This window comes from Ixodes scapularis, unplaced genomic scaffold (assembly GCF_016920785.2).
Source record: "Ixodes scapularis isolate PalLabHiFi unplaced genomic scaffold, ASM1692078v2 PGA_scaffold22__2_contigs__length_789307, whole genome shotgun sequence".
NCBI classification, from domain to species: Eukaryota; Metazoa; Arthropoda; class Arachnida; order Ixodida; family Ixodidae; genus Ixodes; species Ixodes scapularis.
In genome coordinates, this window is record NW_024609849.1 from 497527 (window position 1) to 513980 (window position 16454).

Sequence of the window (16454 nt, forward strand, 5' to 3'; positions counted from 1 at the left end):
CATCCAAGAATGAACAAGCGCGCTGATTGGACGAGAGGCGAGCGCGGCCCACTGGAGAAGGTAACGAATGTTTATAACCGTGCCGTTTCTAAAATAACAAGGTTGGGAGTCTAATTTTTGCTCGATTCTGTGCTCTAACGTTGGTTCCACATTATCCCCACAAGTTTAGATCACTTCAATCGTGAAATATTGTCCTAGCGAGCCACGTGCGCTGTCCCTCGCAAGAAACTTGCCCAAAACAGCATCCAGAATGAACAAGCTCTCTGATTGGCCGAGAGGCCTTGTCGGGAAGGAAGTTTCGCCACTCGCGCTGAGGCAGTTGGTCGAGTTCGGTTTGAGGAGCCAAGGTGAGCAGACGTACGATCCTAAGCTCCATAAACCAAATCACCACGGGAACAAAAGCCCCAGAAAATCCAGTATTTACTAATTCCACCTGTAAAATACTGAGAACACAACCTCTCAAGCACTCTGGCAGCTACCTCGCCTTTACGAGGCGGTAGCTGACAGTATAGACAGGCGCGGCGAAAGCCGACAGGATGCAACCAGGCGAGTCGCCCGTTGCGGCTCGCACTCGGCAGAAGCGGGGAGGCGGAGCCGGGAAAACCACCACCAGGCCGCCACCCGAGGAAGCGTCGCCGAGCCGGACTGCACCTACGCCGCAGGCAGCCCCGGAGAACCCCATCGACCAAAGCTCTCCACGAGCAGGTCAGCAGCAGTACAGCCCCAGCCTGAGGGCCCTCACCACGATCGCCTATCTTCTAATGAGGAAAACAAGAGAAGAGCAGGCACAACAACAACCCCCAGAACTGGACCGAGACCTGGAGGTGTGCAGAGACGATCAGGCCGAGGAGCAGCCCAGAGTCAGCGAGTGCACGGAAGGGGACCTCCCACTTGCGCCGACGGAGGAAAGCACTGGCCAGATTCCCGATGAGGAGTCACCGCGAGACGGCCAGCCCCCCGGTCTGCGCAGGCCGAGCGAGGCACCTGAGGACTCCCTGGACCAAGAAGGCCCATGGATAACTCAAGGAGGAAAAAAGAAAAAGAAGAAAAACCCCGAACTGACCCCTCAACAGAAAGAGGCACTGGAGGGGAAAGTGGCAGCCCAGATGGCCAGGCTCCAACGAGGAGAGACTACCACGGTATTAGTCCACCCCCTCCCAGGATCTGGACAATTCCATATGGGAAACAAAATACTGATAGCCAGAGCACTGTCGCTCGCCAGCGAGGGACAGGCGACGGCTGTTCGTGTAAACACACGAAAAAACGTGGCGGCAGTAGACATACAAGAACCAGCGGCCATCGAAAAGCTTCTGCGGACAACAGTCGTCCAAAACATCACGGTCCGCACTCACCTGCACATCCCACAACGGGGAACCCAGGGGGTGGTCCGTCCTCGCTTCCCGTCGAGGAAAAACCACATCCAGGGGGGTCTGCAGGCGGCAGCACCCATCACGCAGACCCGGGTCTTCAACAAGGGCAGGAAACTGCAACTGCACTTCGACGGCCCCCGCCCCCGGCACGTGGAACTTTGGGGCATGCGCCTCCCGGTCCTGGAGCCGAGGGCGAGGCCGACTCAGTGCGGAGGATGCGGGCGACTGGGCCACCTTCGCGCGGCGTGCACAGACCAACTGGCCTGCACAACCTGCAAAGCAAGGCACGGGAGAGGTGCCGAGCACACAGAACCCCACCTGTCCAAACTGCGGCAGCCCCCACGGAGCCTTCGACCGAAGCTGTCCGGCCTACCAGCACGCCAAGGCGACAGCAGAAATCGCGGCCCGGAACGGAGGGGACTGGAGCGCGGCCTCCAGAGAAGCAAGCGGACTACAGCCACGGGCCAGTGTCTGGAGCAAAGGACCCCCACCGACCCTCCGCGGCAGAGCGAACAGGCACGGCTCTCAAAGCGGACGACGCGGGGACGCCGGCGAAAGCAACGACACGGAGGAGGAGATCCGCACGGGACGCCGACCGAGGGAGAACTGTGAGGCCCCGCCCACTTCGCCCCCGCTGGGACTACCGCAGCGCCCACCGAGACGGCGGAGAACCCGATGGGACCGGCCATCGACCCCAGCGGAACCTCTTCCCTCTCCCACGCAGCTGGGAGACACGCCCACAACCGGAGTGACAAGCGCAGCAGCGCAGACAACTACACCCTCTCCCCCAAGGTCGGACGGCGAGCGCAAGGCCGGAGAGGCGATGACGAGGCAGCAGCTGCCAGAACAACAACAAACGAGGGAATCCCCCGGGAGAGGAGGAGCCCCGACGCGAGGGAGGAGAGAGAGAGGTGAGCGCCGTCACCAAGGAGACAGCGACAGGGGAAGCCACCCGCGCGGGGAGAAGCCAACTCAAGGGGGCAAGGGCCACGACGAGCGACAGGAGAAAATGCACGAGCTCGTCGCACAGCTAATGAAGATTGTTGACGCGCTGGTACCGCTACTCGAGGAAGGAACTGGCCAAGCCGTGAAGGAGTCAGCCCGATTAATCCGCCGCCTCGTGTCAACCTAAATCCACCCAAATCCAGCATTCAAACCCCCAACCCAATCATGCCTAAAAAAATTAGAATCAACCAAACCCAACAACTCCTACCAAGCATACTACAGTGGAACATCAACGGCATACAGGCGCACATCCAAGAGCTAAAACTACTCAACGAGGGACCCGGAATCAGCAAAAACTACCAAATTATCGCCATTCAAGAGCCCAAGGCCCCCGCCCAGAAAATTCACCTATCGGGTTATGCACTGTACACAAGCAGAGCTGCAAGACCGGGAGCACACCCACGCGCGGCCCTGCTCATCAAGAACGAACTACCGCAGTACCGGATAAACCTCGACGATCTCTGCGGAGAGCTTGCAGAATACGCGGCGGCGGCGGTGACCATACAGGGTCGCCCCATCGTGGTGGTGTCCGCCTACGTCCCCCCGCGGGTCACCGGCTCGCAATGGAACCCTCGAGAATTGCAGGAGATACGCAGATACATCCCCACGGACAGCGAGGGCATAATCTGCGGGGATTTCAACGCTCACAGTGAGTCGTGGGGGGACGGGAGGACGACGCAGCGGGGTGCGGCCCTACAGGCGATCCTCGACGATCTGGACCTTGTAAATTTAACACAAGGAACCCCAACATACGTGGGACCTAGCGCGAATGAAAGCGTCATAGACCTCACGCTGGCAACAAGAGGACTAAGGATTACGGCAACTCCGGCTCCGGACAGCGGAGGCAGCGACCACCGACCCATCATCATCGGAAAACCAGGCCGCGCCCCCCAAAAGAGATGCTCAGTAACGAACTGGGACGAATACCGGAGTCGGCTAAAGGCAGCGGCCGCCTCGGGACAACCCCTCACCACCAAGCTGATAAAGGAGGCCCTCGAGGAGTCTACCAAATCCATCTCGGTGCCCTGCTTCAGACCAAACCCTGACCTCAAGTGGGTGAGACTACGAGCCCAAAGAAGGCAGGCGCAGAGGAGATCCTGGCGCACAAAGTCAACACGAGACATCGTGGAGTACCGGCGCCTGGACGCGAAGTTCAGGCGACACGGGAAAAAACTGGCAAGAAGGCAATGGCAGCTCCTCTGCGCCTCCTTCGGCGACCCGAAGGGTTCTGGAAGAGCATGGAGGATGGCGAGGGCCCTGGCAAGGACGGACGGCCCGACGCGCCCGGTGTTGTGCATGGCAGCCAAACTACAGCTCACAGAAGAAGAAATGGCAGAACTCCTCGCCGACATATTTCTGGCTACCCCTGCCCGCCCTGTGCTGGGTCCCAAGCCACCAGGCTGGGCACCTATGAGGTACCACCACGCCCCCCCGATGAGGTTCCCAGACGAGGACTTCACCATCAGGGAACTCAAACACGCAATCAATGCAACGACCAGGCGCCGCACGGCGCCGGGACCAGACAGGGTGACGTCGCAGGCAATCAAGAACCTAGACGCGGACTCCCTCGCCTCTCTCCTCAAGATCTACAACGAAGTCTGGCGCACAGCGGACATTCCCGACGACTGGAAGGAGGCCACCATCATACCACTCCTCAAGCCGGGCAAGCCGGGCGAGGACCCGAAATCGTACCGGCCGATCTCTCTGACGTCTTGCCTCGGCAAGACGTTGGAGAGAATGGTAAACAAACGGCTCCTCTACCACCTCGAGGAAACGCACGCCCTGCCCGATTGTTTCTCCGGCTTCAGACCGGGAAGGTGCACAGCTGACGCCATCGGGGATCTGATCAGTTCACTGGAGGAGGCGAGGGAGTGCGGCGAGTCGGCGGTAGTCATCCTGCTGGACATCAAGCAAGCCTTTGACGCCATCCCTCACGCTACAATCACCGGAGCTCTGCGACGGCTGGGAGTTGTCGGCCGGCCGCTCAAATACATCAAGGCCTTTCTCGCCGGACGTACATCGCGAGTGAAGGTGGGGGGTCACTGCAGTCAACCCAAAACAACAACAGGAGGTGTCCCTCAGGGCAGTGTGTTGAGCCCCCTCCTTTTCTGCGCGGCAGTCTCCTCGCTACCCCAGGGGATGCAACGCGACCAATACTCGGAACACGAGATCAACATGGCTGTCTACGCGGACGATGTGGCACTGTGGACGGTCTCAACACCGTACAAGAGAAAGAAGGCCGTTGAGGAGCTCCAGCGAGTCCTCAACAACGTCGTCTATCATCTCAAACAGCTGGGACTGGAAGTATCCGCGGAAAAAACTAACTTCATGAAGTACGCGGAAAAAACAAGACGGTTCCAGCCCAAAATCTTCATAAACAACAAGCAAGTAAACAAGAAGAACATCATGACTTACCTGGGGATGCAGCTCGACTCGCGGTTATCCTTCGGACCGGCGGCGACCCAGGCGGTGAGGGGTATGCGGCAGCATACTAATATCCTTCGGAGGCTCTGCGGCAACTCGTGGGGCACATCACAGACCATGATGTTGCAGTTGTATCACGGCCTGGTACTGTCACGCCCCCTCTACGCACTCCCCCTGGCCTCACTGATGCCGAGACACCTGGAGATGCTTGAAAGAGCCCAAAGGGTGGCACTGCGGATCTGCCTCGGGATCCCAAGGGGAGCACCATCACAGCCGACACTCGTCGAGGCGAACGCGGCCACAGTCGAGCACCAGCTAGAGCATCGAGCGTTGAGACACCTCATCCGAATGAGCGGCTGCACGTCAACCAAGTCACTGTTGCAGAGCATCCGAGGGAGACCGGAGTCGGAGCTGGGGCAGATGCTACACAGGCTGGACGAGATCGTAGGCAAACCACCACCACTGCCACCACTCCCAGCGCTGCATCACGGCCCGGAGCCGCTCCGGGTTGCCCTCGGAGTAGAGGGGATGACGTCCCGAAGAAGAGTAAACGCTGCGGTGGCGAGGCAGCTGACCGAACACCATCTGGAGCACAGCTACCCGGGCTTCAAAGGAGTCTACACAGACGGCTCGGTACGGCCGTCCGACGGATCATCCACGGCTGCAGTGGTGCTGGAAGACGGCAGGCGGAGTCTCAGCGGCAAGCTCGGCTTCCACGCGTCGAGCACGACGGCGGAGCTCGCGGCACTGGGACTTGCGGTGGCTGCCCTCGTCCACATCGGAGACACGGCGGAGGACCCAGTGAGCTGCGTTGTCTGCTCGGACTCGAGGGCAGCGCTGACGCGTCTGGCAGAGCTGGAGAGGGCCCCACCACTGGCCAGAAAAGTTGCGATGACGGCGGGACGTCTGTCGGAGCAGGGCCACTGCCTGAACTTCCAATGGGTGCCGGCGCACTGCGGGATTGGAGGCAACGAGGCGGCCGACACCCTGGCTGACAGGGCACACGACGGGGAAGGCGTTCCGGTGATCGGGGTCGCAAAGTTCGACGATGCCAAGCTCCTGGTCGCAAGGAACATCGCGGCACGGCACCCGGACGATCGCCTGGCAGCCGGAGACAGACCGGCCAAAATCCCCCGCTCTCTGGGAAGACAGACGGCGGCGATCTTGCACAGACTCCGCACGGGGAGCGCCTGGACAGCTGAACAACTGCACAGGCTCAGACGGCGTGACGACCCGAACTGCGACAGCTGCGGAGAGCTCGGGGATGCCGAGCACACAATCCTGGAATGCCGGGAATACTCCGAGGATCGGGAAACGATGCTGGAGACTTTCCGCTCACTGGGGCTCCCAACCGAAGCACTGGAAGAAATCCTCAGACCCACAGGACCTGCACAAGGGAAAAAGAAGGCGCTCAGGGCACTCATAGATTTCCTGGTAAACACAGGACTCACCGCGGTGCTGTAGGAGAGCGACCATCGGCGAAATCTGCACCGGACGGCCGCACGGGCGACCGGGCGCGGAGCGAACTTGACAGGCCGGCGACGAGGAAACAAAAGACCACGCTAGACAGAGAACAACGGCACCCGGCCGCAGAGGCGATAAGCAAGAGCCCCCTCGCCCCCAACAAGCACAGCCAGGCTGCAGGAGATGGGAGAGAGAGACCGAGCTGCCTGCACCGCGACCTCCTCTCCCAACCGGACCCAGAGGAGAGCGCAAGATGGAGGCCGAGGGCGGACGACGGCGGCCGGCCTCCCCGACACGAACAAGCACAGCCGGGCTGCAGGAGATGGGAGGGAGAGACCGAGCTGCCTGCACAGCGACCTCCTCTCCCAACCGGACCCAGAGGAGAGCGCAAGATGGAGGCCGCGGGCGGACGACCGGCGTCGGCCTCCCCGACACGATGGGGGCACCTCCTTTCCCCCCCTCGGTTGCCAGACGCGCCATGGAGAGGATAGTTGTCCGCCCCTCCACCAGGTGGCTGCGGCTGGCTGGCCGAGAGGTTCTTCTCCCTCCCGCTGGGAGCGCTGAGGACGCCCGCAGGCGGCGGGGGTCGGGAGCGCTCCGGTACCCCCCCCCCACAACCGAATAACAGCTCCGGCGCGCGTCGAAGAGACGGTCTCTTCGAGGCGCCGGCGCAGCAAAGTTGATGCCTCCCTCCACGGCGCGGTCGCCCCCGGAGATCGCCTTGATCTCCGGACACCGCGCGGTGCCAGCCACCAGAGCTGGAGCCCCTATTCCCTTCCCCCACTATTAGTTGAGCGCGTTCATCGGACAAAGAACTGGCGAGCTGCGAGACGGTAAGACAGCCTTCCTGACGCCCAACCCCTTTTCTATTTCTATCCCTGTCCTACCCACTCACCCCCCACTATTCTCCCCTCACCCCACCCCCAAGAGTCAGTGACAAATGCGCCTCGTGCGCGTACAACTTTGACTCTTTTTCCTATACACAATTTCCTTTTCAACGCTTACGAACGAACGAGGCAGTTGGTCGTCAGGAGTCGAGGTGTGTTGCTGTTTGCTAGCTCTCTCGTTTTATTGTCCCAACGTTTCGGAATGGCCCGTACGAAGCAGACCGCCCGCAAGAGCACGGGAGGAAAAGCACCGCGCAAGCAGCTGGCTACGAAGGCCGCCCGGAAGAGTGCTCCTGCAACCGGTGGAGTCAAGAAGCCGCATCGCTACAGGCCGGGCACGGTCGCGCTGCGTGAGATTCGTCGTTACCAGAAGTCGACTGAGCTGCTCATCCGCAAGCTGCCCTTCCAGAGGCTAGTGCGGGAGATCGCGCAAGATTTCAAGACGGACCTCCGCTTCCAGAGCTCGGCTGTAATGGCCCTGCAGGAGGCCAGCGAGGCCTACTTGGTCGGTCTCTTCGAAGACACCAACCTCTGTGCCATCCACGCCAAGCGGGTAACCATCATGCCTAAGGACATCCAGCTGGCTCGTCGCATCCGCGGTGAACGCGCTTAATGTCGCTTTTTTGGAAGCGGCAGGCAACGCCACAAAAGCGGCCCTCTTCAGGGCCACATCAGACATGCTTTTCGGACATGTGTAAAGCGACGTCCTCCCGTGTCTCAATCTCCGATGCTGACTTGTTCCAAGTGCAGGAGTTCAAAAGCTGTGAGTACTTTCTATTTATTCTCCCATTTTGAACTAGTTTGCATTGTGCCAAGTGCTCCGTTCGCAGTTGCTTCCAACGATTCCTTCATGTGTTCCTTGTTTTCTAAAGTGTTGTTGAATGAAATAAATAAAGAAGAAAAAAACCTTTCCCGAGACATTACAGGGTTCATTTTCTAGCAATCAGCGAATATCACGATTATAGATTCGACCAACAAAAACCCGTGGAGTAATTATCTGTTTTTGAGGGATGTCCACAACATTTATTGCCCTCTGCCGGTTTCGGGGAAATGCTGCTCCGATTGTTGACTCTCGTAGAAACAGCTTCAAATCCTCTCAAAGCGAGGCAGTGCAGCGGTGGTTTTACGAGTTCAAATAACAAGCAATGCTGGCCTTTGCACCCGACAGCAAGTCTTGTTCGGGCAATTCGCACACGTGAAAGAATTTGGCATTAAACGCAGCGTAAATATTATGCATGGGAGAATGCCTAAGAGTGGCATTCAAGGCCTGTAGGTGATGAAAGAGAAACACTGTCGGCATTGCACAAAAAGGAAATTGAAATGCACATACCCGAGCGTTTAGAGACACGGAAGACTAGCGCACGGAAATGAGTATCCTGTACTCAAGTCATGAGTGGTCCTGAAAAGGACCGTTTTTCTGTAGCGGATGCCGCGGGATGGTTTAGGCCTTCTTCTCGGTCTTCTTGGGAAGGAGGACGGCCTGGATGTTGGGCAGGACACCTCCTTGCGCGATGGTAACGCCGGACAGCAGCTTGTTGAGCTCTTCGTCGTTGCGAATGGCCAGCTGCAGGTGTCGAGGGATGATCCTAGTTTTCTTGTTGTCCCTGGCCGCGTTTCCTGCCAGCTCGAGCACTTCGGCAGCCAGGTACTCGAGTACGGCCGCCAAGTAGACGGGGGCACCGGCACCTACTCGCTCCGCGTAGTTGCCCTTTCGCAGTAGTCGGTGGATCCTTCCCACGGGAAACTGGAGCCCCGCGCGGCTGGAACGGGTCTTGCTCTTGCCCTTTGCCTTGCCTCCTTTTCTGCGCCCAGACATCTTGGTGGAGGTGAGAAGTGGACAACCGAACAAACCAACGAACACTGAGTGAGTGAGGGAGTCAGCGCATCGAGAAGCAGAAAATCAAAGGAAGTGCCAGTCCTCTCCGCTTTGGGGGCGCTGCAAGAGCGCGTTTTCGCCTTGCACTGCCTCTGCTTCATAGCACTCCTCTCCCAAAACCCTCTCCCAAAAAATTGTAGTTTCAACTGCTTGCTCATTGGTTCGCGCAGCAACCAATCGCGAAGCTTTATTTTGGGCGTACTCCAATCACAGCGCACTGTTTCCCGCGCTCTAGAATGCTGGCCAATCGGAGCAAATTTTTCAGAATGCTGTGAAAACCTATAAAAAGAGCAAAGAAAACGAAAATTTCAGGTTGCCCCAGTTGTTGTTTCGCCATCTTTTTGCGAGTAACAACGTCGATCTTCTCCCGAAGACAAGTCGCGCGAGGATGCCCCCCCAACCGAGCGGAAAAGCAGTGAAGAAGGCGGGCAAGGCACAGAAAAATGTGCGTGCCACCGACAAGAAGAAGAAGAGGCGCAAGAGGAAGGAGAGCTTCAGCATCTACATCTACAAGGTGCTCAAACAGGTCCATCCCGACACCGGAGTGTCCAGCAAGGCCATGTCGATCATGAACAGCTTCGTGAACGACATCTTCGAGCGCATCGCAGCAGAGTCGTCTCGGCTGGCTCACTACAACAAGCGCTCGACCATCACGAGTCGGGAGATCCAGACAGCTGTGAGGCTCCTGCTGCCGGGTGAACTGGCAAAGCATGCGGTGTCCGAGGGCACCAAGGCTGTCACCAAGTACACCAGTTCCAAGTAACACCCAGGAGCTATCTCCCTGCTGTATGTACAAACGGCCCTTTTGAGGGCCATACTCATCCCTGCAAAACGGCCGTCTCTCGATGACTTCCAACTCCCGTGTCTCTCTTTTCAAGAAATATGTGAGTACCCAGTGCTTCTGCATCGCGCATGTTTGCAAAGAGTATGTCTTTTTTCTTGTTGTGCAGTCGAACTTGGCTTCTTGTAGCCACAGTCGGATGTCGTTTATTTTGTTTCGGTGAAAAAAAACATTGTATTTCATTGCTTTTGAGGGCACGAGTGACCTTCCTAAATATTGCACATCGCTCGCGTATGTAAAGGATATATTCGCGTGGTTTTTAGCCGTTGGGAGCCCATACTCCAAAGTGTTGTGTTTTCGAGTTGCAGCGTTTTTCTTTTTAGAGCCACGGTTGTATCAAATAACTTGCTTTTAAATTCGAGTGTTCTTATTTTAAGTTTAAAAAATGCAATGATAAACGTAGATACAGGCTTTTAATCTCGTGTGCCGCGAAAGAAAAGTGTGTACTAACAGCACAAAAAAGAGAAACTCTTTTAAGGCGAGTACTTTTATTTTTATTTTTGCCTGATCTTAGACGATCGAATCGCGGCACGAGCGCGCGCCGGACTCTACAGCTTCACATGTTTCCCTCTCTAACGCAACGAAAAATATTTTTACGCATATCGAAATATATATTTTCCGAAAGCTAATGAACTTCTCCAATAGGTGTAGGAAGCGTTTGATTTTAAACAGAGTTATTTTTGTTCATATATTGATCTAACCACTTACTTGGAAGCCAAATCTAGTTTTCGGGCGCTCTGGGTGGCTGGTCGATTTAAGTTTAAAAAAAGCTAGATAAAGACTCTTAATTTTGTGTGCCGCTAGAGAAAAGTGTGCGCTAAAAGCACAGAAAAAGAGATTTTTCTAAAGCGAGTAGTTCTTTTTATTTCTAATTTTTGCCTGATCCTAGACGATCGAATCGCGGCTCGAGCGCGCGCCGGACTCTACAACTTCACCTGTTTCACTCTCTAACGCAACGAAAAATATTTTTACGCATATCGAAGTATATATTTTTTGAAAGCTAATAAACTTCTTCAATAGGTGTAAAAAGCATTTGAATTGAAACGGAGTTATTCTTCTTCATATTTCGATCTAACCGCTTACTTGGAAGCCGAAACTAGTTTTCGGGCGCTAAGAGCGGCTGGTCGATTTAAGCTTAAAAAAGGTAATAAAAAACGTAGCTACAGATTCTTAATTTCGTGTGCCGCTAAAAAAAGGTGTGCGCTAAGAGCACAGAAAGAGAGACTCTTCTAAAGCGAGTAGTTTTTTTTTTATTTTTAATTTTTGCCTGATCTTGGACGATCGAATTCCGGCCCGAGCGCGAAGCCGGCCCTACGGCTTCGCCTGTTTCGCTCTCTAACGCAACGAAAAATATCTTTACGCTTACCGAAGTGTATATTTTCTGAAAGCTAATGAAATTCTTCGGTAGGTGTAAAAAGCATTTGAATTTAGACGAAATTGTTTTATTACTTTACTTCATTTGCGCGATTCGCGGCAGCGGCACGAACTGGCCGCTTTCGGGTGGCAGGTTTTGCTTCTTAACAGACCGAAGGCTTGGTAAAAAGTTTTTCAGTATCAAATTTTCTGCCAGCCAAAAAGACTTTTCGTCCCGTGTAATGAGCACTTAAAACCGGACCCTTTTATATAAGTCAATATTTTGATCAAACTGTGTTCTTGGGTGACCCAACTTGCTGTCGACCCGGCTCACCATGGCGGTGAATTGCACTGCGCGCTTAAAAACGCCAGTGATAAGAAACTTTAATTTTTGTGTGCCGTGAGAAGAGTGTGTCTTGTACAAGTTCCGATAAATAGATTGCTCGAACGTTTATAAAACTCTTTTTTATTCGCATGTGAAAACGGGCCCTTGACTAGCTGCATCGGTGCGAAGCTCGGCACTCCTGAGTTGACATGTTTCTCCCATTGACTTAGCGAAAACGAATCTTAATCCCGCTAAAATATATATCTCCTGGAACCTAGAAAAAACAATGTTTTGCACATACAACTATGAAGACTCAAAATGGGCGAGGTGTATGAATGCCTTTGCTAAAGCCATGCATTTCATCAACACACGCTTGCTTCCAGTGCGCAGCCACCTGTCGGCCACAATACGAAGCTGCAGGACTGCTCCCATTCATCGGCGGGAGAGGAGGAGGCCGTCGTGGGTTCACTTGGTCGGACCCGTAGAGCATTGCCGCCAGTCTTTGTTGAAGTAGGCGAACGGTGCGGTCGTGTTTTCCGTCCCTGTTTTTGCAGCAAACATGTCTGGAAGAGGCAAGGGCGGCAAGGGCCTGGGCAAGGGTGGTGCCAAGCGCCATCGCAAGGTTCTTCGCGATAACATCCAGGGGATCACCAAGCCTGCAATCCGTCGCCTAGCCCGCCGCGGTGGTGTCAAGCGCATTTCCGGCCTCATCTATGAAGAGACCCGCGGCGTCCTCAAGGTCTTCCTGGAGAACGTCATTCGCGATGCCGTCACCTACACCGAGCACGCCAAGAGGAAGACCGTGACGGTCATGGATGTGGTGTACGCCCTCAAGAGGCAAGGCCGTACCCTCTATGGTTTCGGTGGTTAACAGCCGTCTCGCCGTCGGACACACATCGAAAACGGCCCTTTTCAGGGCCAAACCAGTACCGATCTACCTTGGAAACGGGTTTTCATTCCAACGCCTCCCTCCCGTGTCTCTCTGTAATCCTGAAAACAAGCACTGCTTTGGGTGAGTGATTCCTCTTTTGTCATGAGTGTTGTTTTGCCGCGGGTCTCTACCATTTTGTGCGCCACAGCCGAGTGTACCAATCTTCTCAGGCAGCAGTCGAACATTCGTTGCCCTAGTACCTGCCATCGGCCATACCATGCTGAATACGCCGGTTCTCGTCCGATCACCGAAGCTAAGCAGCATCGGGCTCCGTCAGTACTTGGGAGGGTGACCACCTGGGAACACGGAGTGCTGATGGCATTTTTCTTTTTTTTTTTCTGCTCTCTTGGAGGGTTGTGTCCTTTTGTACCAGTTCTTATATTTTCTGAAAGCTAATGAACTTCTCTAATAGGTGTAAAAATTATTTGAATTTAAACGGAGTTATTCTTCTTCATATTTTGATCTAACCACTTACTTGGAAGGCAAAACAAGTTTTCGGGCGCTCTGGGTGGATGGTCGATTTGAGTTTAAAAAGGTAATAATAAACGCAGATGCAGATTCTTAATTTCGTGTGCTGCTAAAAAAAGTGTGCGCTAAGAGCACAGAAAAAGAGACTTTTCTGAAGCGAGTAGTTCTTTTTATTTTTAATTTTTGCCTGATCTTAGACGATCGAATCGCGGCTCGAGCGCGCGCCGGACTCTACAGCTTCACCTGTTTCACTATCTAACGCAACGAAAAATATTTTTACGCATATCGAAGTACATATTTTCCGAAAGCTAATGAACTTCTCTAATAGGTGTAAAACGCGCTTGAATTTAAACAGAGTTATTCTTCTTCATATTTCGATCTAACCGCTTACTTGGAAGCCAAAACTACACTTTAAAAAAAAGGGAGGAGAAAGGGAGGAAAAAGCGATGGTTCCTCCCTGTCGCCTACGGAAGGGAGGAAATCGCGCCCGTCCCTTCATTTCACCAATTTAGATGCAGCGCAACCTGGTGGCGCTTGAAAAAGGGACGAAAATTCCTCCCCTATGTTCGCAGCGGCAGCGGTGGTCGAACCGACGCTGCCGCCGCGAACTTGTTCTATGGCATTGACGGCAACTTGAGGGATTGGTTACCGTCACCTAGAGCAATCCCACTACTGCCCATGGGGGGTGCTAGGAGAGAAAAAGCGGAGCTTCGGGGGTAGCGGAGGTGCACTAGTTCAACAACAACAACAAAAAAAAGAGCGAGGCGCATTGTGCGGCGTGCCTCTCGGAAGAATCACGCCGCATCCGCTTCGAGATCGCGCTTATTCATTGTGGATGAAACCTTGCAGCTGCGATAAGTACAGGTGGCGACTTATCACTGGCATGGCAAGTACGACCGCTTTCGTAGCGTTACTTGCTACATGACAAGTAGACATAGTGACCCTGGAGCGAAGGAACAAAAAAACGACGGAGAGACACGAAACGCCTGCCTATTTGCTTTAACTTTAGTAACAAGTAGGGCGCACAAGCAATAATCGTCATAAGCGTGGAATTTTTTTTCCTTGATCACGTAGTTGCTAAAATCACTGCTCTATTCGAGTGGACACGTCTATACGTTCCTAGCCCGTCACCTCCGCGACAAACATAAAGTCTTAAAATAAAGCGTACGTACCATACAGCGAAAGGTAATCCGTGCGGCGTTTATTTTTGTTCTGTGTAAAACAGAAAAGCACATCCAGTCTAGGGAGCCTTCATGTGCGCTTTGAACCCTAATCCAGTCGATAGGAGCGAGCACTGCGTTGCGGCGAGCGACTGCGTTCGACACACTCTGTAGTCCGTCAACGTCGGGACCACGACCAACTTGCGGGAACACGCGATTTTTTTTTCAGAAACCTGAGCCCCGCACAAGAAAGGACACTGAAATGACAATTCGGCGAAGGAACGAAGCCAAAAAATCCGGGAGACAAGGTCAACTATTCATTGGGGAAGAGTCCACTTGGAACAAAGGGTAGTTCAAACATTCCATTCTGGTTGCGGGGTGAAGGGGGGGGGGGAGGGAGGCCGGATCCGCGGTCTTGAAGGAACGGATGATTCACCACAGCGGACGGTTCACCGCCGCTTTTTCAGTTTGTGCGGCATCTCCTGCTACTGTGTGCTACATATCAAATAACGCACTCGCAACAACAGCAAAAAAAGTAAAGTGAACAAACAATTCCGTCGCACTTTTGTTTCCTTTTATCCGGCCCACTTAGTTCCTTATCGCGCGGTTTCTCTCGTGTCGCAAAACGAGCACTGGCCGGCTGCAATACACGACCAAGCCGACCCGGCGTCAACAACGTGGATCACAAGTCTGCTCGTCGTAAATATACTGCACATACTTTTAAAAGAAGCAAAGATGAACAAAAACTTACTATTAACTTTCTATTTAGATAGCGACATGAATAGAATATTACTAACTATTGCTGTACAACCTTTTATTTTAGCTTTAGAGTCCGAAATAGTTGCATTGCGTTAGCTCTCGTAAAGATATATATTCTGCAACGGGTTGCAAACGTTCTCTAATACATGAAAACACGGCTTCGCTACGGTGTATATTGCCGCGCGCAGGGGTCGCGGACTTCTAGAACTTTCTCGTTTATTCTTGCTCCGGAAATAACTTCTATCGTTTATCCCCGCTTATGTTGTTCTAGAAAGTGCGTGTTCATTCTCGCCCCGAGCGCGCTACGCTCGAACCTTCTCCGCCGAATCTTCGAGATAGTGACTTACTCTAGATAAGACGCCGCTCGCGACCTTGTCGAGTCAGTCTCGCCCCAGCGCTCGATTCTGCTGACACGCTGACTTCGACGCCCGCGACGCTCTGCTGTTTTCTTCTGTTTCCTTCTTTGTTTTTGGCACAAGTTCGCCACATTAAACGCTTATTTATTCCTCTTTATTTCTTGTTTATTGGTCACCGCCCGTGACATTTTGGTGGAGGTGCGGGGTACCGCATGCCCGTGCAGCGTTCCCCTCCCAGGACCCGCAGTGCAAGCCCAATTCCAAGCCCGGTGAGAAGACCACTCAACGCGGAACCTGAAACTCGGACCAGTCGCCGCACCCAAGGTCTACACCCGGAATACGGACTTCTGCCACCCCGGACCAGGCAGCCAACGAGGCCGACGATGGACAACCAGTCGTCAAAGAACCCGTCCGCCGCCGCCGTCGTATACCTTCCCGTCGCACCCCGGACTCCGACGCCATTCCACGGGGAGGTCCACGAGGACGTTGAAGATTGGCTGCAACATTACGAACGAGTTGCTCGCCATAACACATGGACTCCGGAGCAGTGCCTTCAGAACGTCTACTTCGCTCTGGAAGGCACGGCACGCACCTGGTTCGAGAACCACGAAGCGTCGATTTCGTCGTGGGAAGAATTCCAGGCCGAGCTGCGACGCACCTTTGCCCACCAGCACCGACGACAGCGTGCCGAAGAACTCCTGCGAGCGAGAACCCAAGGGCCGACCGAAAGAGTCACGAGCTTCGTCGAAGACGTTCTCCACATGATGAATCGGGCCGACCCAAACGCCCCCGAAGAAAAAAAGCTCCGGGTCTTGATGCGCGGCGTCAAGGAAAACATTTTTGGAGGCCTTGTTCGGAGCCCGCCTACCACCGTCGAAGGTTTCATCACAGAGGCCACCAACATCGAACGTGCCCTTCAAGCACGCGCCGCCCACTATCACCGAGTTCCCGGCGTCGCTGACTTTTCATCTTCCGGCTACAACCCCACGGACATCCGCGAGATAATCCGGGACGTCGTGCGGGAGGAAATTAGGAAGCTGCTACCTGCTGCCACAAGCCCGGCTACGCCCTCAGTCGCTGAGATTGTCCGGGAAGAACTTCAACAGGCGCTGCAGCCAGAAGTCCTCACCAGCGCCGCTCCTGAACCACCGACGTTGAGCTAAGCCGCCATGGCCCGACGACCGCCGCAAGCTTCCCGTCAAGCCACGGCGCCGCCCCCAAGAGACGCCCCAACG

The 16454-nt window shown here is 54.6% G+C and overlaps 4 protein-coding genes, 1 long non-coding RNA gene and 1 other non-coding gene across 6 annotated transcripts; 4 read left to right on the top strand and 2 right to left on the bottom strand.

Annotated features, from left to right (window-relative positions):
* Positions 1–92: 92 nt before the first annotated feature.
* Positions 93–7764, top strand: LOC120839047 (histone H3-like). Its single transcript, XM_040209253.3, has 2 exons — positions 93–315; positions 7280–7764. The coding sequence occupies exons 1-2, from the start codon at positions 251–253 to the stop codon at positions 7761–7763; spliced, it is 549 nt and encodes a 182-aa protein (XP_040065187.1). The 5' UTR covers positions 93–250; the 3' UTR covers position 7764.
* Positions 6094–6635, bottom strand: LOC120839054. The gene is made up of 3 exons (XR_005715230.2): positions 6621–6635; positions 6251–6481; positions 6094–6186 (listed from the first exon to the last, which is right to left on the bottom strand). It is a non-coding gene; the product is annotated as an uncharacterized LOC120839054 (long non-coding RNA).
* A 563-nt stretch (positions 7765–8327) lies between the features above and the next one.
* Positions 8328–8988, bottom strand: LOC120839048 (histone H2A-like). The gene has a single exon (XM_040209254.3). It carries the CDS (start codon positions 8964–8966, stop codon positions 8592–8594), a length of 375 nt encoding a protein of 124 aa, XP_040065188.2. The 5' UTR covers positions 8967–8988; the 3' UTR covers positions 8328–8591.
* A 354-nt stretch (positions 8989–9342) lies between these two features.
* LOC121836286 (histone H2B) lies at positions 9343–9847 on the top strand. Its single transcript, XM_042291149.1, has one exon. It carries the CDS (start codon positions 9415–9417, stop codon positions 9787–9789), a length of 375 nt encoding a protein of 124 aa, XP_042147083.1. The 5' UTR covers positions 9343–9414; the 3' UTR covers positions 9790–9847.
* Positions 9848–12021: 2174 nt separating this feature from the next.
* On the top strand, positions 12022–12428 carry LOC121836287 (histone H4-like). Its single transcript, XM_042291150.1, has one exon. The coding sequence runs from the start codon at positions 12105–12107 to the stop codon at positions 12414–12416; it is 312 nt and encodes a 103-aa protein (XP_042147084.1). The 5' UTR covers positions 12022–12104; the 3' UTR covers positions 12417–12428.
* Positions 12429–12678: 250 nt separating this feature from the next.
* LOC8044071 lies at positions 12679–12797 on the top strand. The gene has a single exon (XR_003918797.1). It is a non-coding gene; the product is annotated as a 5S ribosomal RNA (ribosomal RNA).
* The last annotated feature ends 3657 nt before the right edge of the window (positions 12798–16454 follow it).